This window comes from Giraffa tippelskirchi, chromosome 1, assembly GCF_054371585.1.
Source record: "Giraffa tippelskirchi isolate mGirTip1 chromosome 1, T2T-mGirTip1v1.2.pri, whole genome shotgun sequence".
Classification (NCBI taxonomy): domain Eukaryota; kingdom Metazoa; phylum Chordata; class Mammalia; order Artiodactyla; family Giraffidae; genus Giraffa; species Giraffa tippelskirchi.
Genome location: NC_137275.1, coordinates 42,415,605 through 42,440,976, shown reverse-complemented (window position 1 = coordinate 42,440,976; position 25,372 = coordinate 42,415,605). Strand labels below are relative to the sequence as shown.

The following is a 25,372-nucleotide window of genomic DNA, read 5'->3' as shown; positions in this document are numbered from 1 at the left end:
TGTATATATGTTAGTCCCATTTTCCCAGTTTATCTCTTGCCACCCAACATCCCCCTGCCCTTATTCCCTGGTAACTGTAAGCTTGTTTTCCATGCCCATGACTCTACTTCTGTTTTGTAAATAAGTTCATTTGTACCCCTACCCTTTTTTAATTTTTTTAGATTTCACATGTAATCTATGGGCTTCCCTTGTAGCACAGACGGTATAGAATCTTGCCTGCAATGCAGGAGATCTGAGTTCGATCCCTGGGTCAGAAAGATCCCCTGGAGAAGGGAATCACAACCCACTCTAGGCAGGAAGCCTAGAGAATTCCCATAGATAGACCATGGGGTTGCGAAGAGTCAGACACGACTGAGTGACTTTCACTCACTCACTATAAGCAGTGTCATATAATATTTGTCTTTCTGTGTCTTACTGACTTCACTCAGTATGACAAACTCTAGTTCTATCCACATTGCTGCAAATAGCATTATTTTGTTCTTTTTTTTTTTTTACTGCTGAGTAATATTCTGTTGTATGTATGTGTATATGTGCCGCATCTTCTCTATCCTTTCCTCTGTGATGGACATTTAGATGCTTCCGTGTCCTGGCTGTTGTGTGCTGCAGTCACCATTTGGGTGGGTGTATCTTTCTGAGTTATGGTTTTCTCTGGGTATATGCCCAGCTGGCTCATATGGTAGTTCTGTTTTTAGTTTTTCAAGGAAACTCCATCCAGTTTTCCATAGTGGCTGTACCAGTTTGTATTCCCACAACAGTGTAGGCGGGTTCCCTTTTCTTCACACCTTCTCCAGCATTTATTGTTTATAGACTTTTTGATGATGGCTGTTCTGAGCGGTGTGAGGTAATACCTCACTGTAGTTTTGATTTGCATTTCGCTAATAGTGTTGATGAGCATCTTTTTGTGTGCTTTTTGGCCATTTGTATGTCTTTAGAGAAATGTGTATTTAGGTCTTCCATTTTTTGATTGGGTTATTTAGTTTTTTGATATTGAGCTGCTGGAGCTGTTTATATATTTTGGAGATGAATCCCTTGTCATTTGCTTCGTTTACAAATATTTTCTCCCATTCTGAGGATTGTCTTTTTCTTTTGTTTATGGTTTCCTTTTGCTGTGCAAAAGCTTTTAAGTTTAATTAGATCCCATTTGTTTATTTTTGTTTTTATTTTAATTACTATGGGAAGTGAATCAAAAAAGATCTTGCTGAGATTTATGTCAAAGAATCTTCTGCCTACGTTTTCCTCTAAGAGTTTTATAGTGCCCTGTCTTCCATTTAGGGCTTTAATTCATTTTGAGTTCATTTTCGTGTCTAGTGTTTAGGGAGTGTTCTGATTTCATTCCTTTACACGTAGCTGTCCAGTGTTCGCAGCACCACTTACTGAAGGTACATACTCCTCATTTATTCACTAATGCTAATATCCAAATGGAAAAAGTAGTAAAATTATTTATTCGATTCAAAGTACTCATTATAATATGTTTAAAAAGACAGATTTTAACAAGCAAATGTAATATGAATTTAAATATTGTGTAATAAATGTTAAAACACTTATAAGACAAACATTTTAAAAAAACAACTATAACAATTTTACCCAATATACCAAAAATTAGATCTTTGAAACTCCTTAAACTTAAGATGAAAAGTGAGAGGGGTTAAGTAGTTTTTCAAAATTATTTCAGAGATATGCAAGGAAGAGGTTTGAAGACCACCAATACAGCTTGTTCCTTTAGATAGTCCAGGTGAAAGGAGCTGTCAGTACCTTGATCCTTGCTTTCACTATGGATATTTTTGCTTTCTTTTTAAGTCCAGATAAATTTATTTATATCTGATATATAAGAAATAGGACTCAGGCCACCACAGAAAAATGCATGTTTCCTGTTGACAGACATTTGGTAATCAAATAATGAGGAGTCACGTTCAGTGTATTGTGTTCTATTAAGCTATTCTTACCCATTATTAGTAAAGGAATGAAACATTCTTAGAGTCCCAGTTTGTGTTACTATTTGTTACTATTATATAGGCTTCAATTTTTCAAAAAAAATTAAGACCAAGAGAATGTAAACCTAACACTAAATAATTGAACATATTTTAGTCTCTGATTCAGAAGCTACCTTGAGCCATGTACTTGGGTGGAAAAGAACAAGTTTCCCCGTTAGCATCAGACTCAGATTAAAGTTTGAATCTGCTGTGTTTTAACCGAATGCCAAGTTACTTAGGAGAAGGCAATGGCAATCCACTCCAGTACTCTTGCCTGGAAAATCCCATGGATGGAGGAGCCTGGTAGGCTGCAGTCCTTGGGGTCACTAGGAGTCAGACACGACTGAGCAACTGCACTTTCACTTTTCACTTTCACGCATTGAGGAAGGAAATGGCAACCCACTCCAGTATTCTTGCCTGGAGAATCCCAGGGACAGGGGAGCCTGGTGGGCTGCTGTCTGTGGGGTCGCATAGAGTCAGATACGACTGAAGCGGTTTAGCAGCAGCAGCAGCAGCAACTTAACCTCTCTGGACTTCAATTACCCATCTGTTAACTGGAGATAGTATATAACTGCCTCATGGGGTTGTGGTTTGTATTAAAACGAGCTCTTATATTTCAAGTACTCATTCACCCTTCTCTTTCAGCATGCCTCAGGTTTCTCATGAAACACAGTACAGGTCAGGTTCTATTACTGGCTGCTGGGATGCTTGTTAAAGTCTGTCTTTTTAAACATATTATAATGAGTGTTTTATTGAATTAAAAAATTTACTACTTTCCACATTTGGGTATTAGCATTAGCATTATTCATATTTCACAATAAAAACAACTTTCTCTTCAAAAGCAAATTCTGATTCTAGGAAATAGGATAAATGGGGCAGGATGTAAATGGTGAAGTCACTTGTTTGGAATGAGTTTGAATAATACCAGAGAATTTTATTTTTGAAACTTCCATCTTTAAGGACAACTGGAAGACTGTCCTCTCTCTGTCCATTCCCTCCTCGGAACCTGGCTCCATACATTCTCCCACCTCTGCTTGGGTTTAGCTCCTTTCCCTTAGCTCTGAGCATGGCTAATCTCTTCTGTCCTGACCCTTGGCCTGTCTCCCTCTGACTGCTGGTACTGACAGCTCCTCTCATGTGGACTATTTGAAGGAACAGGCTGTATCAGTGGTCTTCAAGCCTCTTCCCTGTATATCTCTGAAATCATTTTGAAAGACTGTGTGCCCCCTCTCACTTTTCATCTTAAGTTCAAGAAGTTTCAAAGGTGTAATTTATGGTAATGTTCGTTAAATTGTTAATAGTTGGTATTTTTTTATCTTACAAATGTTTTAACATTTATTACACAGTATTTAAAAACATACTACATTTGCAAACTGATTAAAAAAGAAATTCCAAAACAAAAGAACTCTCTGATGTCATACATGTTTAACACAGTCTTTCAAGGTAGGTTAAACCCTGCTTCACTGCTCAGATCTCTTTGCCACATTGTTTTCTCATCAGCCTTATCCGCACTGAACTGATGCACCCTAGATGGTTGAGTTCAGTGCTGGGGAATTTCAGCAGTCTGTAAGTGTGAGGATATTGCTTTCCTTTGTGAAATTTCCAGTTTGACAGTGTTCTTTTTTTTCTTGTTAGCATTCCAGATTTGCTCCTAAACTGGCTTGCCTTTGCATCCTGAGCCCTTTCTCTGTGTTCTATTTAGGGGCCTGGAGCTGCTTTTGGAGGGCGCAAGTGGCAGGAAAGGCATGAAATCTGACATCTTGAGCCTGGGGCTGAATCCAGCCTCTACTGCTTGCTCATTATGCAAACAGGAGCAGGACACGTGGCTGCCGTTTGCTGAGCACCATCTGTGTGCATGACACTTCAGGCCCTCTTTAGGACAAGCCCCTGTCCTGTTACAGATGGACAGAGAGAGGGACGTATTATCCATTTGTGGCTCACAGGCAGTGGAGCTGAGATTAGGAGGCAGCTGTGTCTGACTCTGAATCCAAGGGTTTCCGATGGCTTTCTTCAGGATAAGAGGTTCTGCAGGGAGAGGTGGATGAAGCCTGGAGGCTACACAGTCAGGGGAGCTATGGGCTCCCAGTCTTTACTTTGAGAAAAATTTACTGTCATCTCTTTGATAATTAAGACTTTATTGGGAAAAGGTTTGAAGCTAAAAAGTCATTGGAAAATAATTATATTTTTACTCCATTATGACTTTCTAAGTTATTTAAGCCCCTGGAGAATCTTTGCTGTAAACTCAGGATAATAATAGCACCATCCTTAAAGAATAGTAAGATTAAATGAAGTAAAACAAGCAAGCCATCTGGTATAAGATATTTAGTTTTACACCATTTAGTTCTCTTCCTCCTTATCATAAAAAGGCTTTGCATCTAGGTATGGCCCACCTGTGCCCAGGACACAACTGTTGAATCATTTATTTGGATATTTTCACATTATTTGCAATGCATGCTTAGTTGCTCAGTCGTGTCCAACTCTGTGACCCTTTGGATTTGGACTGTAGCCCACCAGTCTCCTCTGTCCATGGGATTCTCTAGGCAAGAATACTGGAGTGGGTTGCCATTTCAGTTCTTCAGGGGATCTTCTCCAGCCAGGGCTTGAACCTGAGTCTCCTGTGTCTCCTGCATTGGAGGCAGATTCTTTACCCACTGAGCCATTCAGGGAAGCCCTTAATTACAATAAAAGCTAATTAATTCAATAGATACTTGTTTAGAACCAGCTGCTTGCCTAGAAATGTGTTGGGCCTGTGGCCAGGGTTGCCTGGTAGAAGTGGGGTGGGCTGCTAGGTAATACAGCAGTTCTGAGAGTATCTCCTCCTGCTACATGCCACCCTGAAGAGAGCTTGTTTTCTGAAAAGCCTCTGTCCAGCATTCTTGTCTTAGCTTTTTTCAAAATTTCTCACCAAAATTCAGACCCATCGAGAGAGGCAGCTTCTCAGTTTTTGTGAGTTTGTTCCTTGGGAGGAGCGACCATAGAAAACTCAAGGCAGATATGGATGAGGGCCTCAAAGGGATGAGCTGGGAGATAGAGCAGCTGTGGGCCTGCTAGGCGGCACTAGAGGTAAAGAACCCACCTGCCAGTGCGGGAGACCTGGGTTTCATCCCTGGGTCAGGAAGATCCTCTGGAGAAAGAAACGGCAACCCACTCTAGTATTCTTGCCTGGAGAATCCCATGGACAGTGGAGCCTGGCAGGCTACCGTCCATGGGGTCGCAAAGAGTCAGGCACGACTGAGCAACTAAACAACAAGAGGCAGCTGTAAGGTTACCTTTGATTTTTCTTCCTGACTTGGCCAGAGTGGGCCTGCGCCAGTTGTCCCAGGTCTCAGGTCTACTTGCCCTGTTCTTTTAAAATACACCCAGTGGTGGACTTTGCTGGTGATTCAGTGGTAAAGACTCTGCTGCCATTGCAGGGGACGTGGGTTCGATCCCTGGTGAGGGAAGTTCCATATGCCGAGATGTGGCCAAAAATAAGATACACCCAGTGGAATCTAAATACCATTGGGAGTTTGATCCTTACCTTCACCAACACCATCATCCCTTTAAAAAAAAAAATAATAATAAATAAACATTTGGAAATTTACATTGTTCTTTTCTCTCCTTTAATTCTTATTTTCATTTACTTTCCTCACAGAATTTTATTCCTATGATAAATTTTTTGCTTGAAAATCTTTTGTGGACCACATTGTCATATTTATCTGTAGCAAAAACACCTTTAAATTGAATTGTAGAACATAGTGAAAATTTCCTTTATTAAGTCTATAAATGTTAAAATTTTTTTATCAGTTGAGTTATAGTTACTAGGACAGAGTTGATCAAAACAAAGTATATCACAAATTTAAGTAAACATTTTTTAAAAGTTGGAAATGCATCTTGTAATGAGATGATAGAACTGTACTTTTAAAATTGTCCATGGATGATACTTATTGCTAGACTGAAGCTAGGTTTAAAATCAATTCTGATCTTTTTTTTAAAAAAATAGATATAAGGGCTGAGATATTTTATTCACAAAAGTAGACAGGAAGGAATTTTGTTATAGCCTTGTCACTCAGTTCATTGAACTCCTGGGTTATGTGCTAAAAATCACATACTAGTCTATCACCAAGTGATTTTAAGTGATTTACCAACTGACAACTTAATAAGGCCTTCTGTCAGTTTTGTTAAAAGCAATTGGATACCATCAAGTATACCAAAAAAATTTTTCTAAAATTCATCAAATGAATGTACTTATGCCTATTAGTCTTTTATTTAGAGGCCCTTTGTTTAACTGGATATATTTAGAAGGAAGTAGTTGAGAAAATTGAAATATTTTTAATTTAAGTGTACTTTTATCAATAAGGGAATTTAAAGTTGTGTCATATCAAATGTTTAATGGGGCCTTGGAGCTACAGATTAGCTCATTCAGTTTATGAAAAATGTCTGTCACACTGCCTAATTGCCATGACAGTGGGTCCATAGTAAACCATTTAAGTCAGGCTTATTTTCTATCAGAAACATTTACTTGGTTTTTTGACTTAGTAAACATGATATATGTCCCCATGGCAACCATCTGTTTAGAATTCTGATTCTAAAATGGCTGGGTGGCGGGATTGGGCCTGGAAGCCCAGCTAGGCTTGAGCTGTCTGGGGAAGTAAGCCACTGAGATTTAGTATCTTTGTGATGCTCTCTTTGTTATAGCAAGACTCTGCCTTAGGGAAAAGCATGCCCCTGGTTGGGGGATGAAAGAAGCACAATTTCTAAGTAAAAATTATTCCTACTGAGGCCAGAATACTCTCTTTCTCATCCATGGCCATTGTCTCCAGTGCCTGTCATGCTATTATTTCAATGCCATGACATCAGAAACTTGTATAAGACGGAAGGCCCGAAGCCCCATCTCTGGTTTATGTTGCCTTGACTAGGTACGTCAGTATTTCAGACCCTCTCTTTGTTGCCCTAGGATATCTTTTTATACTGTGAGAAAGGCACTGTAGGAAGCTGGCATCTTGGTAGAGGGGCAGAGGGCAGCTGTGAAGGGATGTGGGCATGGAGGGACCCACAACTCCTCAGCTGCAGGCAAGATGAGTTTTAAGGGAATGTGCCAGTGGAAGTTGAACTTAACGCAAATAGATCTCACAAAACTTCATCTTCCACAAACTGGAAAGTCTTTGTGTTTCAAAGCCTTCAGTAATCAGCTTTCTTAATTACAGAGTTCAGTTTTCATTGTAATGAGCCCCTCACACCACATTCATGGGCATTCTTTTTATTCTGGTGGTTTCTAAGACACTCCCTGCTTCTAGTTACATTCTTATCTCTGAAAAAAAGGTACCATAAATATTGACATTCCCCATAGTTTTTAACCCTTGGCCCATTTTTTTCCCCCTCAACTAATATTCTTGTGCCACATGTCTTCAGTTTAATTACTTGTAAGTCAGTGGTTTTTGACTTGATGCAAATCACTTGCTTAAAGAGAAATAACCTCTCATTGTTCACAGAACCAAAGTACTGGAGTGTCTGAGGAAAGGCTTCCAAAGAAAGAGGAAATAGAGGGACAATAACCAGGGGAAGAAGAACAATGCTATAGTGCCAGATAGTTTTTTGCTCTCTATGGAGATGTCAAGGCAGAAATCATGGGATTGTGTCAGTAAGTAGTTCTTTTAGATTATCTGAAGATAAAAGGAAAACTAAATTGAGGAGATTTAAAAGATTTGCTGCATTTCTTTCTAAAATTTTAAAAACCATTTATGGAAAATATTTTAAATTTACAAAGTTGCAAAAATAAGATAGTATAAGGATACCTATATACCTTTTATTCAGATTCACCTGTTAACATTTTTACCACATTTGCTTTAGCATTTGTGACCTCTTTATATCTCTCTATATCTCTAGGTGTACAATATATATGTGTATATATGCACATTTTATATATCTATAGAGAAAGCATATATACACACAGTATACATCTTTATAGACATAGATTGATACATTAATGTTATTATCCATATTTTAATTTTGTCAGTTGATCTGGTAATAGTCTCTATCCTCCTGTAGAGGATCTAGTCTAGGTCAGATAGTACCTTTAGTTCTTTTTAGTTTTTAATCTGAAATGTTTCTATAGGCTTTTCTTATAAAGTATTTTATAATACTTTTTCAAAGATACATCCCCTTCCCCCTTTAATGGGCAGTTCCTCATTTTGCATTTGTGTGGTTTTTGCCTCGTGACTAGATTGGGGTTATGCATTCTTGACTAGAACACTGCATAGCTGACGTGTGTCCCTCTGAAGAGGATCACATCTGGAAGCATGTGACGTCCATTTGTCCCCCGCTGATGATGTTAGTCTTGATCTCCCAGTAAAGTGTACACTGTCTTTTTATCCTCCCTCACAGTTAATTTGTAATCTTTTGGGAGACACTTTAAGACAGTACAAATACCCTACTCCCCATTGTTTAGCATCAATTGATGACTCTTACATGATCTGAACTCTACCTCGATGCTTGCAAAATTAATGGCTAATTCCAGTACCCCATCCACATTTACCAGGGAGCCCTGATATGCTATTCCAAGAATTCTCCCCACTCACATTGGTTTGTCTGTTTATTATTAATATAAACTGATGAACTCCTTTTTTTCCAGTGGTTTATAATTAGTTACTTAACTATATTGTTTCTTAAATTACCCAACATAGGGCAACTGGGAACCCCTCCAGGCTGATGACTCCTGTGTCCTTGTGACATGCTGCTATTTGTTTCTGTTCTTCCTTCCTTTCTAATATAACAAGATAGTGCAGGTTCATCTTGTACCTACTTTGCCCAGTCCTGGAATTAGCAATTTCTCTAAAGAGCCTTTTAGTGGGAAACACATTAGAAACCAAGATCTAAGTGCAAAGTTGGTTCATTGTTACTGAGACATTTGGGCCTTTTCAGTGGACAGAACTAGAAAATACACCTGTACTGTGTGTGTGTGGGGGGCACATATACACACATACGTGTATAACTTATATATTGATATGCACAGAAGCATAGGTTTACATTTCTAAACAAGATTTTAAAGTCTTTTTCATTTTGTAATATAATGAATCAGGGAATGGTTCACCTGTGCAATTATATATCTGATTAGGCAGTTTTATAAGTGTTGTGCCCATTTTATAAAAAGAGCTGGTAAAGTGAAGAGTAATTGTATTTATTATATATATGGAAATGCCCTCTGGCCCTGCCATAGTTTTTAATTACTAACTTCATATTATCAATGTGAATGTGTTTCACAGTTAGGGTTTGGGTTCTTGATATAGTTCCAGGTATAGTTTTTTGTGTAACTTATACAGTTATCCCTCTATACTTTAATGAAAGACTAATACTGAATAAGTTTGAGTCTGTTATGTATATATATATGGAATTGTTTTCCTTCGTAAGGTATGTTTATTTTAAATAGTTGCAAAGAAGCATAGTTTCAATCATGCCATGAGAATCTTGTCATGATTCTTCATGATGGTTTGTAATTTAGATTTGTGATGAAGAAATATCATGTAGGACAGTTGTATAGCGTCCAGGTTATAAGATGATGAGATGTGTAGCGTACATCAAAGTTACTCTCCTAACTAAAGTACTGGGCCCTGCATGACCTGTGGCAAGCCAGCCTCTGGCGGAAGATGGCTGAAGAGGAGATGATTATCTCACGAGAGATCTGTGTGGAACCTCTGCCACCTTCAGCTGCACCACTGATTTCTTGCTAAACTGTGATAGCTAGGTCATTGGTTAGACCTAAGGGCTCAATATCAGTGGAGGGAAAGAAGTAGAATTTAAGGTTCTTACCTGTTAGCTTCTAATGTGAACCATTTTCCTTTTAAAATAGGGGTAAATGATGACTTCTGAAGTTAGCTGTTTCTTTGGTTGGTGTATAATTAATTATACATTGCTGCTAATTAATCAGACATACCATTGCATTTTCTTGCAGTTTTGTTTGGTTATGCCACCACTGTCATCCCCAGGGTGTATACATACTATGTTTCAACTGCATTATTTGCCATTTTTGGCATTAGAATGCTTCGGGAAGGCTTAAAGATGAGTCCAGATGAAGGTCAAGAGGAACTAGAAGAAGTTCAAGCAGAATTAAAGAAAAAAGATGAAGAAGTAAGTCAGAGTGCTGTTAAAAAGGCACTCAACTATTAAGAGTAAACACTATCTAGAAGTTTTTCAGTGGTCATCCATATCCGTGAGACGTGTGGGCTACACGGAAATAGCCAATTTTGTTTGGTTTCCATTCTTACATCTGGCTGTAGTAGGACTGGGTTAGTGGAAATGTGGTAGAGAAAGGCCTCGGGGATAAATATCGAATACCTGTAATCAGGTTTCTTCATTAGATTGATTATAAGCTCCTGAAAAACAGGAACTTGTTTATAATTTTCCCTGTTTCTTTCCACAGCATCTAGGGTAACAAGTGATGAATAAATAATGTTTTATTTATTTTGTTGGGAAGAACTGGAAAAATTGAGACTATTGCATTTGTTGCTATGTGAGACCAGTGGTTCAAAAGATAAGTTTGGGATCACATAACTTTAGCTTCTGAGAGCATGTTCCCATAGACTTTAAACACTCTTTAAAAGAAAGATTAAGCATTTTGGGCTATACTGACTTGGTTTCTGGGGTTAATGTCTTTTTTTTTTTTTAATTTAGTTTCAACGAACCAAACTGTTAAATGGACCAGGAGATGTTGAAACGGGTACAAGCACAACAATACCTCAGAAAAAGTGGCTGCATTTTATTTCACCCATCTTTGTTCAGGCTCTTACATTAACATTCTTAGCAGAATGGGGTGATCGCTCTCAACTGACTACAATTGTTTTGGCAGCTAGAGAGGTGAGTGGTACTTGGAGACGACTGCTTCGGTATTAAAACTAACATTACTTTGCTCCAGAGGTCACTGGACAGAGTCAAGGCGGGTCAAGGGATGACTTCATATGCTAGACAATATGTTTCAGATCTAATAACTCTGCTAACCTTTAAAACTGACCTTTTCCCAGTTTCTACAGTCAGTCAGATTACTCTCTTTTGACTCCTCTTTTCAGTTTTGCCAAAATGACAGTGTGGCTGTTGTTTTGGCTTAGTTTTTTTTTTTCTTAGAACTTTCCTTTATATATTTGTTGAGAACATAAACTGGTATTTTATTATTAAAGGCTAGTTTGGCAATAAATACCTAAAGCCTCAAAAGTAGGTATCTCTGTTTTCTTCCGTTCCTTGTGCTAAAAAAATAATTTGAGTGTTGCAAAGGTTACTTAGAAAATTTAAGTCTTAGCCCTAGGTTACTCAGTTCTAAGATATTAAGGCAGAGAATATCTCAGATCATCTTGTCCTAGCCTTTTCTTTACAGATCGATTCCTGAGGCCCAGAGAGACTGGGTGGCTTGTCACCAGGACAGAAGCTAGTTGTTAGTTGGTAGCAGGGACAAGGACTAGAGCCAAGACTGTCTGCCTTCTAGGCTTTTCTGCTGTATCTTGTTCAGAGTTGTCAGGTGCCACTCTGTAAAAGATAACTTTAAAGAAAATGTTAAATCCTTATTTGTTTTGAAGGGAATAGTAAAGTTCACATGAGGGTCTGTTGTTCACACGATTAAGATCAGCTGAGGAGCCAGTTGAGGGACACAAATGCTGCTACTTTTCAGCTCTTGTTGATCTTAACTCTTGCTATTTCTTATGATTTTATATCTATTAAATTACATTGTTTTTAGTCAGATGGTAAGATTTTAGGTAGCAAGCTTGATTTGAATTTGTTTTTAACTCCTAGGAGATATCCACCATAAAAGAATGAGTTGCTCAGCATAGGCTGCAGTTCAAAATATAAAACAAGAATAGAAGGCCAGGGCTAAAATAGTTAAAGCTGGACAGTTCTGTCAAGCCTCAAAAAAGCTATATTTTTTGGGGGAAAAAGGGAACTCAATTTTTTGTTTGAGTCCTATGTTTAAAAATAAACTTTCTTTTTAAATGTCATTTTAATGGCTATGCCCTATATTTTTCTTGATATATAGCCTTTTTTACTGGCATTCAGATTGCCAGAACTGGGACTTGAAAGTAAGTGATCATTTCGTGGTGGTGGTGGTGGTTCTGCCATGTGAGCTGTCATGATGGCAGAATCGTTGCCTTTTTGTTAATACTGTCACCTAAAGGGCACAGAGTAACTTGGGACAGGCTCAACCTTCTCTGGGTCCCTGTGGCCCACTGCTTGCCTGCCAGCAGTGCAGCGTATGCTGCCTGGGGTTGAGTCTCTTGCCACATGAGCACATTACTGCAGCATCTGCTTTCTGGGTGGTTCTGGGCTGAAACAAGACGATGCACGTAGGGTCCCAGACACAGGGAGCACTGGGTGTTAGCCACCTTCTTTCTACACTCAGCACCACGGGGACAGGTAATGAGCTCTTCAGGGGCACAGATGTACTTGTCTATTTTTGTTAGTTTAATATTCTTAATTTGGGGGGGAGTAACTTTTTTGAATAATCCATGCTGTAGTCTAATTCAGTCCATTTTAGTCTAAACTTCATTTCTATTTCTAGTAAAATTCAGCATTCCCACGTTGAATTTCACAGACTCCTAGTGTCCTTTGAGATATTGATAGGTACTAACAACAATAAAGAAAAAGGTTGAGGAAAAAGGTTCCAGGGTCCAGTAAATTTGGCAAATACTATAACATCGTTTTTTGTTTTGAAGATGGAGCATACAAAATAACAAAGACTGAAAAATCCTGTATTAAAGGAACCGTTTAATTTTATTTAATCCAATGATTTTTCAGGTGTCATTTTAAAATAGAATGAAACCATCTTCTATTAGTTGTACAGGTTGTAATACACAAAATTTGCTGAATGCAGTCCCACTCTTCCGTTCTGCATGAAAACATTTCCAATTGTCTCCATTTCCCCAATTTGCACACACACTGCCCACCCCAGCAAATGGTCCTGCTTCCTACTTAACGGAGGGAAGCAGAAGTCATTTCTTCATTGCCATCCATCACGGTGGTAGTCCTTTCCCGCCTATTCGGGTCTCAGCCCTCTATGCTCCCACTTAAAGCTTAGAATCTTTGCCTTTCTTCCAGCCCAATTTTGTTAGCATTTTAGCATGCGTAAGTTTTTCTCATCTAAAAAAGTTCTTCCCCCCTCCTTAATTCTGCTTCTCTTCCAAATATAAAGCTTCTTCTTGCCCCACTTCCCTCAGTCTTGGAGAGCTTGGCTGTGATGGGAACAGGAGTTGGCTCTACTTCCTTGCTTGCTAAACACACTGGACTCCAGTTTCTGACTCAGCGGTATTTTAAGTTCACTGCAGCCACAGATGGGTCCTGCCGCGGTCTTCGTGGGAGGCTACTTGCTTGCTCACCTGTTCAGTCTCCCTTGGGCTCCTCTTCTGCTGTCATCCTTCAGTGTTGCCTTCCTCATGATCGTATTGTCAACACCTTCCTCCCTTCTCTCCTGGGATTATTATATTGTCCCATCGTTTCTTCTTCACTGAACCCAACTGACTCTTCAGCTTCTCTACTTTTAACTCCTGTGGCATCCACACACCCTTTCTCCATTTACTTTCTTCCTCTACCTTTTTTACTCACCTTGGTATCACTACAATTCATCTAGAGAATTATGGGTGAGGAACTTGAGTGTCAAGTCTGATTTTTTTCATACCTGTCATTTGTCATTAAGATATATCAGTCATGTTTCAGTTTCTCTCAAATCTATCTGCTTTTCTCTGCCTGGTCTCCCACGCCAATCCAGGCCAGCATTCTCTTCCCACGGCTACTGGAGGAATTTCTCAGTTGATCACTTGGTCTTGTCTTCTTTCCCTCCAGTTCACTTTAGACTTAACTTTTAAAGCACAACCTGTCATGTCACTCCCCAGTTAGAAACCAGTCAGTGTCTTAAAAAGTCTAAACTTGAGGCTTATAGGGGGGTCCTTCATGACACGCCCCCTCCTACCATGATGGACTCCTTGCTTGTGACTCACTGGTTCTCTCTAGAAACACATAGGTGTTCCATGGCTGTCTCCTGCTGCTGGCCTACTGCCAAGTGAGGTGATCCAGCTTGTCCTTCAGTGCTGTCTTTTCTGGAAAACTTTCACTGGTCTCCCAGTCTGAGTGCCTCCAGTCTGCTTTGGTGGCAGGCATTTACTGAATGATACTGTGTCCCTGTGCTTTAGCTCAGCAGAGATTGAGAGGCAGGGCTGGCATAGTTTCTTCAAAGTATCCAATACTGCCTGTGAGATAGGTTTAGCAACTGCTGAAAGACTGAATTAGGTTTTTTTGATCTTTCACATTGAGTTTATTCCTCTTTTCTCTCTAGTCTTATGTATAATTGGAACATATTCCTTCAAGCAGCCATTACCCGTTTGATAAATTACACACCTGAATTTGTAGAACTTTTTCCTGCTTTGGTGTTGTTACTGACCTCTTTTCATGGCTGAGTAGTTATCTTTCTCAGTAGCAGTTTCCGCCTTGGTTTTAGATTAACGTTACCCTTGTTTCCAGGATCCCTATGGAGTAGCAGTGGGGGGAACAGTGGGACACTGCCTCTGCACTGGACTGGCAGTCATTGGAGGAAGAATGATAGCACAAAAAATCTCCGTCAGAACTGGTAAGTCTTTCATTTTTTTAAATTAGAAAATACCATTTTAGAATCACTGAGGTTAGAAAAAGAGTGTGTGTCTTTGAAAGTAGACTGTGTCTTTGTTACGATAATCAGAAGTCCCGTGTATTGGTTCTGCTATTGCAGACATGGGCTGTTTTTCACATGTGTAGATGTTAGTATATTCTTGCCTGGAGAATCCCAGGGACGAAGGAGCCTGGTGGGCTGCCGTCTATGGGGTCGCACAGAGTTGGACACGACTAAAGCGACTTAGCAGTAGCAGATGTTAGTAAAATATAAAGTCATGTCAAAGCATTACTGGATTCATAGTAGCTTTTTGTCAACATATTTAAGTCAGTGAAACAATTATGTGGACATTTGAGAACTTTTAAGCTTTGAAAACATATACAGAATTGGGAATCATAGGTGGAGATTGTATTTACTGATTCAGCTGAAAATTTCCTACGTAGCTGATCTTAAAAATGGAATAGAAATAGTCTCTTTGCTTGTTCAGAAGTTGTTGAAAATTTTTATAATTTTTTTTAATTGGAGTATAATTGCTTTGCAATATTGTTTCTGCTGTAGAAAAGTGAATCAGCTATATGTATACATATATTTTTGAGCCTTTCCACCCCTTCAGCCCCCAAAAGTGGGTTTTAAGATGACTTATAGTTTTATTGTTGCTTGTCAGCATTGTCTGAATTTAATATAATTCTGTTTTTAAAAAAGTGCTGGAAGATAAACTGATTCTTGACTGTTTAGAGTTGGGCACATTAAGTATTTTATTGTGGAAATGAAGTTGAAGTGTTTCTAATTTGTTTTTGATGTTAGTTTATTAGAAGAATAGGCAACATCATGACTTAGAGGAATTTGCCTTTAACTTTTTTCTGTTCTCTTACAGTGACAATCATAGGAGGCATTGTATTTTTGGCGTTTGCATTTTCTGCACTATTTATAAGTCCCGATTCTGGTTTTTAATGTGCTGTTGTTCATTTGTATTTAGTTTAAGATAGGTAACTTTATGTACATAGTATATATTATAACTAAAAGTGATGGAAAATACTGTATTTTGTAGCATTGATTTGTGAGTTTGACCCACTTAATGGAAGTATTATGTCCAAAAGAAATAATCACTGATTCTATTTGCAAAATGGATTTTTAAAAGAAATCTGATATTTGTGTGAGTTTTTCCTTTTCTCCAACATAATTATGTTAATATGAGGTCTCCATTTTTGTTTTACTGGCTTTTTTTTTGGCTGAGGGTGAGGTGGGGGTAGTATATAGAGAACCATTGTTCAGGGGGGTCTGCCACTTGATTTTTTTCAGCACTGACTGACCCCTTTGTAAAGAATATAAATTTTCTCCTGGATAACCGAGGTGTTTTAAGATGTTTACCTTAAAATTCTTCCTGGGGGAAAGAATGAATTAATTTCTATCTTTTACAACATTTTCCTGAGCCAGTAAGCAGTGGTTTAATCAGAAGTCTTTTCAAAATTTGTCTTTTAAGAGCAAGAGAAAGGTATTGCTGTTATTAACATGACAATTGTCTGCCAGGTCCTTTCTTCCTCTTTTTTAATTGGGTAGAAAACCCAATACAGTAACAGTCAATATTTGACCATGTGGAATTACCAAATTAAAAGAGAATACTGTGAGTGTATTCATATTTTTTCTATATTGAATAAACAATGTAACATACAATATAAATAAAAGTGGTATGACCAGTGCTTGTTTTTCCTTGTATGTTATGCCAGCTCCTAATTTCCTAATTTATCAAAGTCATATTGGTATTATAGGCCAGTTTCTGAAGTTGACTGTTCTAAAGCACTATCTTAGCTTTCACAATCCTAAAGGAAATCAACCCTGAATAGTCACTGGAAGGACTGAAGCTGAAGCTGAAGCTCCAATACTTTGGCCACCTGATGCAAAGAGCCGACTCATTGGAAAAAAGCCTGATGGAAAGATTGAGGGCACAGTAGAAGGGGGCATCAGGATGAGATGGTTGGATGGCATCACCAACTCAATGGACATAAGTTTGAACAAACTCTGGGAGATGATAAAGGACAGGGAGGCCTGGCATCGCTAAGAGTCAGACACAACTTAGTGACCGAATAAGCCTTCACAAAGTTCTGTGAGGTAGTAGGTACTAATGTAAAGTTTTTTTTTTTAAAGTTAACATTTTCAAAGGCTAATTCTTGGTACAGCAGGGGGTCAAACTGGACAGTTTAGTTCTAGAGACCACAATCACTGATTATGGTGAAGGCCACCACCTCATGTTATCACAGCAATTTCAGTAATCACTGTCACTTAAATTGTAACTTGCGTACCAACTGTTCCATCCAAGCAGCATACCTGCTTTCTCCCAGCCTGATGTGCTCCATTACTATGTGCAGTAACACTGCTACCAGAAGCTGCTACAGACCCAAAGAACAGTTCTATAGAAATCTCCACATGTTCCTTGTGTGAAGTATATATAATAGCAGACCCAGAGCAAGTCAGGTTTACTGAGCTACTTACATTGTACGGTCATTGGTAACTTGAAGAGATTGTGAAATAACCCAGTTAATCACCCAGCATTCTCAACGCAGCAATCATTCTGCAGTAGTAACTTTGTGGGAGACAGCTGACCACTATTGTGAGGAGATCTAAACGTGATTGTCAGTTAAAAAGCAGCAGTTCACGTATTTCTGAAAAAGTCATTTTTAGAAACGAGTTTACCATGAAAAGTGTGTATTACAGGGTAGAAAAACACAATGTCCATAAAACTGCAAAGAAATTCAGGTTAAGTCCCCAGACTACACCAGAAATCTCTGCAGTTAAAATATCCCTAATGCTGCCTTAAATTGTTACAAACAGAATTAAGTGAGGAACTGTATTACTTCCTTGTTAGAAAGTAGCTGGTACACCTGGCAGTGAAGGCAGCCTGGTCCCAGCACCAGCCTAGTGACTAATAGGCTTTCTGAGGCCCCACACTCTTGTAACAGGACACAACTACTCAAGAGAATTTGGCAGCTCAGACCTTAGCTACAAGGCAAAAATTGCTAAATGCTAACTCCATGGCTGAATAAAAGAGAAAAGTGTCATTCGTAGTGATTTTAAAATATTTAATATTCTTTAAAATCCAAAATAATGTGATTCTTACAAGTTATGTGCCACATAAAGCAGGTGTTATTTTGAGAAATGCAGGTGATACTGGAAAACACAGCACTGAGGTATTTTTATTTTTAAAACTGAATAGGAAACAAAGTGAATCTAATTTTTACATTTATAGAACAAAACAAAATGCTACTGCTTGGCTCTTTTTGCTGTCATTTTAGGTTCTGGATACATTACAGGAGTCTATGGGAAAAAGCATTATAATAGAACATATAGTTTTTAAAAACTGCACATCATAACCTGGAAAAATGATCATACAGCAAGAGGCCTGAGTGGAGGTAGGCTAATAACACAGTTTACACTCTTCTCAAAGGGTAGCTCTGAGAAACAAGTGTAGCCAATTTAAACACCAAATTAGAATGGCAATATTAAATTGGTAACAATGATCCACATTTTATACAATACTGTATTTCCCAACAGGTCATGAAGATCAGCAGAGAACCTAATATAGCACCGTTAAAACCATTCATTATTACCCACCGTGCTTCTGTGTATTTTAGGATTCGGGCTGAAGACATTAATTACTTGGAAAATGTCAGCCTTGTTTTTGTATATCAATCTGGATTTTAATGAAATGTTTGCTTTAGGAAAAATAGGTATTCTTAGCCATTTACAGCTCCACCCTTTCACACAGAAGAATGACAGGCTATATCTAATTTTAATTTTAAACCAAGAACCAAGCAGTAAGGACATACCAATGTCAAGAGTAGCACACTAAGAACCACACAGAACATTAAAAATAATTTGGTGTGTGTTTTTACAACTACCAACTGACGTTAACAATTAAAAATTTACAGAGATAAAAATTATTTTTTTTTGCACTAACTGGTTTCAATACAGCACTGAATTTTAACTTGTCTTTGGGCTTCAGTCTTTACATAGAATGAATGTGCAAGTGCCATACTGAGGACCTTCCCCAACTTACACCACGATAAAACAGATCTCAAAGTGACGCCAGGATGATCTAAATGACAGCTGTTCTGGCTGGCTGACATCTATAAAGGAAAGCGACATTTCCTGGCCAGTTTTTTTCCTTTTTCTTTTTGCTTGATGATTGTCTGGTTACATAATACATCCACCTGAACACAATATAGCTTCTCCTACATTTTAACTCTTTAGTATTGGCACAACCATTACCAGTGGTGAATCTGCACCAGTACAGGCCAACTCAAAACACACATCATAAAACATCTGAATGTCACTTTTAAAGCGATGTCACAGTTTGTTTCCTCAGAAACTTAAAAGCATATATTAAAAAACATCAGCTCTCCAATTTAACCCTTAAAGAATCAAGAAACACTTTTTACATCATTAAATCCAACTTGTAGTTGACTTGTTTTAATTACTGTTCTCTAAGGGATCCCAAAGCTAGAATGCACTCTGGACGTGGCCTGTGGGACTCAAAGAGCCCAAAGTGGAGAATTCTGTTCCAATGCAGAGCAGCAAAAAGTATCCTCAAATTTCTAGGCTTTAGATGTTCAAACACTGCTTTTATTGGACGGTGCTGTGTAGGAAGGTTTGGTTTGGCTTTGGTTTTAAAGGGCCAAGCAACATTACACTATATATAAAAACACACTTTTTTTTTTGTAGCAGAGTTTGCAGTATTTATACATTGTTCCACCTGTATTTAAGGGCTTTAGATGGATTTTAATATGGATATGAGAGTGATGGCCATTAGAAGATGCTGATTGTTTTAATAACATTTTCCAAATGGGCAAAACAGAGGCAACGTGTGCCACGGGTTCTGTCATACTGGCCTTTGGCTGCGTTGGGGAAGTTATATAAAAAGTGCCCATAAAATAGAAAAGGCAGCAAGTGAAACTAGAAAAAAGTTGGAGTTAACTTTTACTTTTTGTTAACTAAGTTGAGAACAGGAGGGGAGCCTTGGGGGCACCTGGGCTGGGCTCCACCGCTGGCTGTGCTGAAGTGGAACAGATTCAGAGCGCCACCAAGAGGCGTCACAAGGGCTAAGGACCCCACGCACCCCCAGGAGGCAGAGCCAGTCCGCACAGAAGATTACGAGGCAGAACAAAACAAACCACAATTAAATACACGACACAAATCACGCTGATGAGGAAACGGAACGCAAAGATATTTAAAAATATAAATAAATACATTTAGCCATTTTTATTCAAGAAACCCAGACAACTGCTTTCAAAGCAACTGCATCTTTAAAAACCCTTTTCTCAACTCTCCTATAAATACTATTTTGATTGTCACTTAATGCAGCACCTCAGTGTTTGCTGGTGGTGGTGATGGGATTTCACTTAATGTCTTTTCATAAACTATATCCTATTTCACCTAAGAACGTTTTCCCTAGGAAAACCCGGGCAGCTTAGAAAATAACTTGCTAAATACTCAAAAATAAAACCCGCAAAGTTATTTTATTTAAGAAAAACAAGGAATGTAGTGTTAAATTACGACATGGGGATAAAGTATGCAAAACAGTCACATGGAAAGAGTTTTAATTTTTCAATCCATTCACGGTTGCTTAATTTCTTGTGAGCTGTTCAATACTGTTTCAAATATCCTGAAAATAACTGTACCAACAAAATTCACCCCCAGTGTTTCCACAGGAGACATTAAAATATGACCAAATTATTTTTTTCCTTTTCTTCAACCAAAGTAGTATTTCTCAGTTCTTTTTGTGCAAAAACATTACAAGAGCAATTCAAATGGAAACACTGAAATGACATGCCAACATTTCAGAGCACATTTAAAACACTCAGAATAATTCTTGAAATTACTGTATTCTAAAATATGACTACCAATCACTTTTAGGTTAGTTCTATACATCTATTCACACTGATGCAATTCTCCTAGACCTCTGAAAACAAACAGGCTCATTGGTCTCTTTTGATGTCCACACAATAGGCAAGATAGGTTTACAATAGTGTCTAAATGGAACTAGGCATCTACAATCCCTTGACTCTACCACATTCAAAACAAAAGTCAAAGTTCATTTGGCTACCTTGAAATCACTCCCTTAAACCTACTATGGTTCACTGGATCTAAACATTTCTCAGAAATGTGTCATTTAAAAACTTCACCTAAGTGATGAGTTGGGGATCCTTTAGAAATGGTAGTATCTAAGATAATAAACTTTATCAAAATGAATAATTGCAATAAAGTGCTTGTTACCTTTCAAAATGATGCTTTTCGACTGTGGTGTGATGCCTGTGAAGTGTGTGCTATTCCTACATAAAGGATCCCCAGGCATGAGAGTTGGGTCTTCTCACCTGTCTCAGAAAGCAGCAGCACTATCTTTTGGTAGGCTGACAATAGGCACGGTACCCATGCGGATGAGGCTATGCTAGTGCTATGGCAAAAGGGGAAGTAAACTAGAAAAGTGGGAGGCATGTGAAGGGTTCTTATTATATTCATAGTTATATACAAATATATTAAATATACTATAAAAATAGTCAACTCTTTTCCTTTGCAACTACTTCAGAAGCTCCTTTTAGAAGAATGCTCACCCGCCCCAAACAAAAGACTCTTTTTCTCTGATCACTATAAAAATGGCAAGTGCCTTTGTGCTGTTTCTTTTCCTCCATTTAAAAATTCCCATCAGCTTATTTCTGGCTAGACTCACTCAGCAATAGTAATATCCAGTGTTTATACCTTCCAACACTGACTCCCGAGGGACTAAGAACAGGGTCACAGATATTGGAAAGGTTATAGATGTGAATGAGTTTTACACAAATGTTCGTTAACAAACTTTCAATCACCAAAGAAATACAGAAAAAAAAGTAAAAATGTGCAATACCAGAGCAAAATGCTATTTGCAGTCCACTTTAAAAAAAAACCGTTTACCTCAATGTAGTGGAAATATTTTAAAACTTGTTGAGTAATATCCAGTTTAAAATAATTCCCCCCTGTCTGTGTAGAGCAGGCAAACAAGAGTTCTATTTTAAGGGGCCCCTTTCTAAGGCTTCTTGAACAAGGGTTCATCTCCCTTCAACACACAGTGCCCTTAACTGCAAGCAGAATGCTTTAAGGCAATGACCATCAACCCAAGCACTTCTGAAGAATTCCAGTAACATTTTCACTAATCTGCATTGAGTACTCTGTAACAAACTATTCAAAGTTACTGGCATCCCTTTATTACTAGTACATTCTTAAACCAGATTTAAGTGATAGAGTACAGGACTCAAATTCCCCCTTCAACTTGGGACAGAGTTGGGAGACCAAACTATAGTTCTTTACTTACATACTACCCCCCCATCCCCTGCATATGCTTTTCCACCAATATTTTCACTCAAATAATAAAGTACTTTTAAGTGTCTTGATTCTGCTTTGACACCACTCTCAGCAGCAACTTTATTAATCCTCACTGGTAGTTTAAAAACAATAGTGACTCACCCAGGGCCACAGTTCAAAGCAGCTAACACCTAATAATTGCCACCCAGAAAAAAAATGTGTTTTTTTAAGAAAAATGGAATATCTATGAGAGTAAAGAAGAGGGAAGATAAGATTTTTAAGTAGCTGAAAAGTGTTCCTATTTGGTATTTTTTCACGACTGAGATTTGGATTTCAATTAACAGCTTTGGCTACAGAAATGAAAGAATTACAGGCAATTGCTGAATCTTCCATCAGGATGCTCAAGTCTCGATTCATGGAGGAGGGGGAAGGAACCGCTTTGCGGTCCAAGTTCCAGGGAAGCAGGAGGAAAACAAAGGTGAAGAAGGAGCTGAGAGGCAGTTACTAGCTACTCTGACACAACACTTTGTTCTGACAGCAAATCAAAAGCAGCCAGCTGCTCCTTTAAATGTAGCAACCATTTCTAAGCAGGAAAAAAGTGAGCTGCGAGAACAACAGGAATTATAAAGCAAAATCTTGTCTAATTTGCTTTCCTAAATATTTTAGGATGGAAAAATACTTGAAGGGATAGGGAGAGGAGAATGTGAATGAACTGTCTACAGATTTACCTTATGGCTTGTCTTATGCTTTGCTTGTGTTAAACTGAGTACACAGTACTCATGGTTCACCATCTTTCTTTTCACATATGGGACTTGGAGGATAAACCATAATATAAGAGTTCTTCATACCTTTTGTTTGCTAAACCTGTATCACTATATATTGCCAAAAAACAGATGAGGCACAACTCAGAATATATGGAATGGCATGATAAGGTTAGGAAAGGCAATTTTGAAGGGGAAAAAAAATACTGTTGCCATACTCTACAACATCAGCGTTGCCCATTGTGGGCATATGCTTAAGTACACACATATTCTGACATCTATTCTTGACATTCATGACAAAGTCAGAAATCTCTTCTGGATGGTCATTTAGCTAGAAGAGGAGCTCCTTGATATGTTAATTATTGATTGGCATCTAGTAACACTTCTTTTCTAGAAGGGTAGGTACCAACTTTCTTTGGTTGTTTTCTTTTCAACATGAATTTTCTAGTTTAAGTGTGGTCAGGTATGATTTTCTACAGAAAGATAAAGTATATCCCTTAAGGATGATAGCAAAGCTAAGAACAGAAAAGTCTTAAGAACCAACTGAGAGTTCCCCTGACACCTTTATCTAGCAATTCTGTATTATTTTCATTGCCAAAATCTTTTGTTTAACAACTTCAATTCTGTTACATGTTTTCTTTTAAGGTTAATTTTGATTTCTTACAGCTTGCTATCTTCCCTTTCCTCAGTAATAATTTTTGATAGCCAATAAGATATTTCCCATTTATTTTCCTTTGTTCTCTAGTTATAAATTTAATTATTAGTATCATAGAATCTATAAAATGTTTTTAATGTATGCAATCCTGGTTGGAACTTACTACCTTTAGAATATGGTATCACCAAACGAAATCTTAGTTCATGTTTATGAAGCACGTGAGTTACATGATTCTAGTGCTATAGTGAAGGCAAAGCCAATCTCTAACTCTTCTTTTTGTCTTTGCAGGATTTTAAGATCACATTGAGAAAATATTTACTGGTAATTCCTAAATGAATACATAGATTTAAGGAAAATGCTGATTTAGAAAAACAATTCTGTGATCACAATAGTAACTCTGATAGTGTCACTAGCATGTTATCTTTTATTTTGAAATTATTTGTACCTCTAATCCAAGAGACTCAGAGAGTCTTCATTAGGAACTTAATGGCGCTGACACCCACATGCTATTAAAAATGTACCAAGATTTCAAACCTGCTACTGAAACTAGACAATGAGTTCAAGACGGTGAGTAATCACCTGAATGAAAATCAAGGCACTATGGGTTTTTTTTTTTTCCCTCAAATAACCCTGAATCATTTCTGACTAAAAGAAGCACTGAAATTGTGGAGGATAATAAAAAGATTCCAACAAATCCTAAAAGTTAAAATTCCCACCAGTGAGAACATTAAAAAGTGCCTAAAATATTCTGTGTGCAAATTCACTCCTATAACTGAAACATACTTGAAATAACTGTCAGGCTTGTTAAAAACCATTTACACAACTATTTCCAACTAGGAACTAGATCAAAATATGTGATCAAAACTCCCAACCATCTTAAAATAAAGCAGTGCAAATCCTATTCTTAAACACAATTGAAGAATAATGAAATGAGGGATATTTCTGAGTAACTTGAAAATCCTGTTTCAAATAATTTAACCTGAAAAAACAAACAAACAAACTTCATTCCCAGCAGCACATCATACCTCACTGAACAAACTGTGACATCACAGTCAAAGTATGAACCAAAAAAAAAAGACTTGTGCCCCGGAAGAGTGAATAGAACAATACCATACTGTAAACAAAAGGGAAAAGAGGATGTATTAGTCTCCACATAGCATCAGAATCTAAGGAAATGTACTCATACCTAAAGGAAGAGATAATGCTTTCATGCAGCATACAAAATGTTTTGCTTTCTCTCCTTTTATCCAGACATATACATAATATTATTTTTACAGCATCTGTACATAGAGAATTTGAACCCACACAACATTCTGAAATTAATTACTATTTCATCATTATCTGAAAAGGGAAGGGGGTCTACTGAGTCTACTGGACTGTCTTCATGGCATCGTCGTAAGCAAACCCCTGACGTGGATGGCAGTGGTGTGTCCTCTGTAACACTTGAAAACAGGCACAGAACCACTCAAAGTTACTAATGTTGTTAGTGCCTTTCTGATTCACTGGAGGTCCTGTTTCATAGCTGAGCTTCTTAACATTTGGCAATATACTCTTTTTCCATTAAAAAATATCTGGGCAACTAAAACACTGTCAGAATTGGCTGTGGCTCTACGATCACCTCCTGCTGGCTGGTATTTAATGTACATCTGCAGTGCTAGGCAGCATTTTCCCTGCTAACTAATTAGCAGGAACTAGAACACTCAGTATTGCATCCCATGAAATCACTGGAACTTTTCATCATATCCTTAGATCATCTAAGCAACTCTTTATGGGCCACCCCCATCCTCCCTTGAGGACAGAGAGGATGCATGTGCGCTACTGTGGTTGAACCTTGGAAGGATCCGTCAAACTTTCAGTCCTATGCCGACTCAGTTGCTGCTGTTGCTGCGACTGGTGTTGCTGGTGATGTGATTGAGGGAAAGTGCTCTGCTGTAGAGGAAATGCAGCAGAGAGGATAAGCTGAGTTGAAGGGTTCCCATGGAGCAACCTAGAAGTCTAAAAAGACAAGTGGATTATGCAACACTGCTTCACCCCCATTATACTGTGTACATTAAGACTACTCAAGTTT

At 38.1% G+C, this 25,372-nt stretch overlaps 2 protein-coding genes and 1 long non-coding RNA gene across 55 annotated transcripts in view; 1 reads left to right on the top strand and 2 right to left on the bottom strand.

The window, feature by feature from the left end:
* TMEM165 (transmembrane protein 165) overlaps positions 1-24,430 on the top strand; it is a 35,865-nt gene extending 11,435 nt beyond the window's left edge. Inside the window, exons 3-7 of one of the 4 annotated variants that reach the window (XR_014082031.1) lie at positions 9,898-10,073; positions 10,617-10,799; positions 14,439-14,544; positions 17,850-17,966; positions 22,233-24,430. Coding sequence is in view for 2 of the 4 variants with exons in the window: in XM_081589764.1 (XP_081445890.1) it covers positions 9,898-10,073; positions 10,617-10,799; positions 14,439-14,544; positions 15,437-15,513 (542 nt within the window). In the remaining 2 variants the exon portion in view is untranslated. Of the gene's footprint in view, positions 1-9,897; positions 10,074-10,616; positions 10,800-14,438; positions 14,545-15,436; positions 16,260-17,849; positions 18,449-22,232 lie in introns of those variants that run through there. The other 3 variants (XR_014082030.1, XM_081589778.1, XM_081589764.1) reach the window with 3 other exon arrangements.
* LOC145545380 (uncharacterized) lies at positions 473-5,539 on the bottom strand. The gene is made up of 2 exons (XR_014082034.1): positions 5,200-5,539; positions 473-2,313 (listed from the first exon to the last, which is right to left on the bottom strand). It is a non-coding gene; the product is annotated as an uncharacterized LOC145545380 (long non-coding RNA).
* The window catches only part of CLOCK (clock circadian regulator), a 119,580-nt gene continuing 117,297 nt past the window's right edge, over positions 23,090-25,372 (bottom strand). For all 50 annotated transcript variants that reach the window (XM_081589393.1, XM_081589646.1, XM_081589402.1 and 47 more), the window contains one exon: positions 23,090-25,299. In XM_081589393.1, coding sequence (XP_081445519.1) covers positions 25,120-25,299 — 180 coding nt within the window. In that variant the 3' untranslated portion in view covers positions 23,090-25,119. The remainder of the gene's footprint in view (positions 25,300-25,372) is intronic.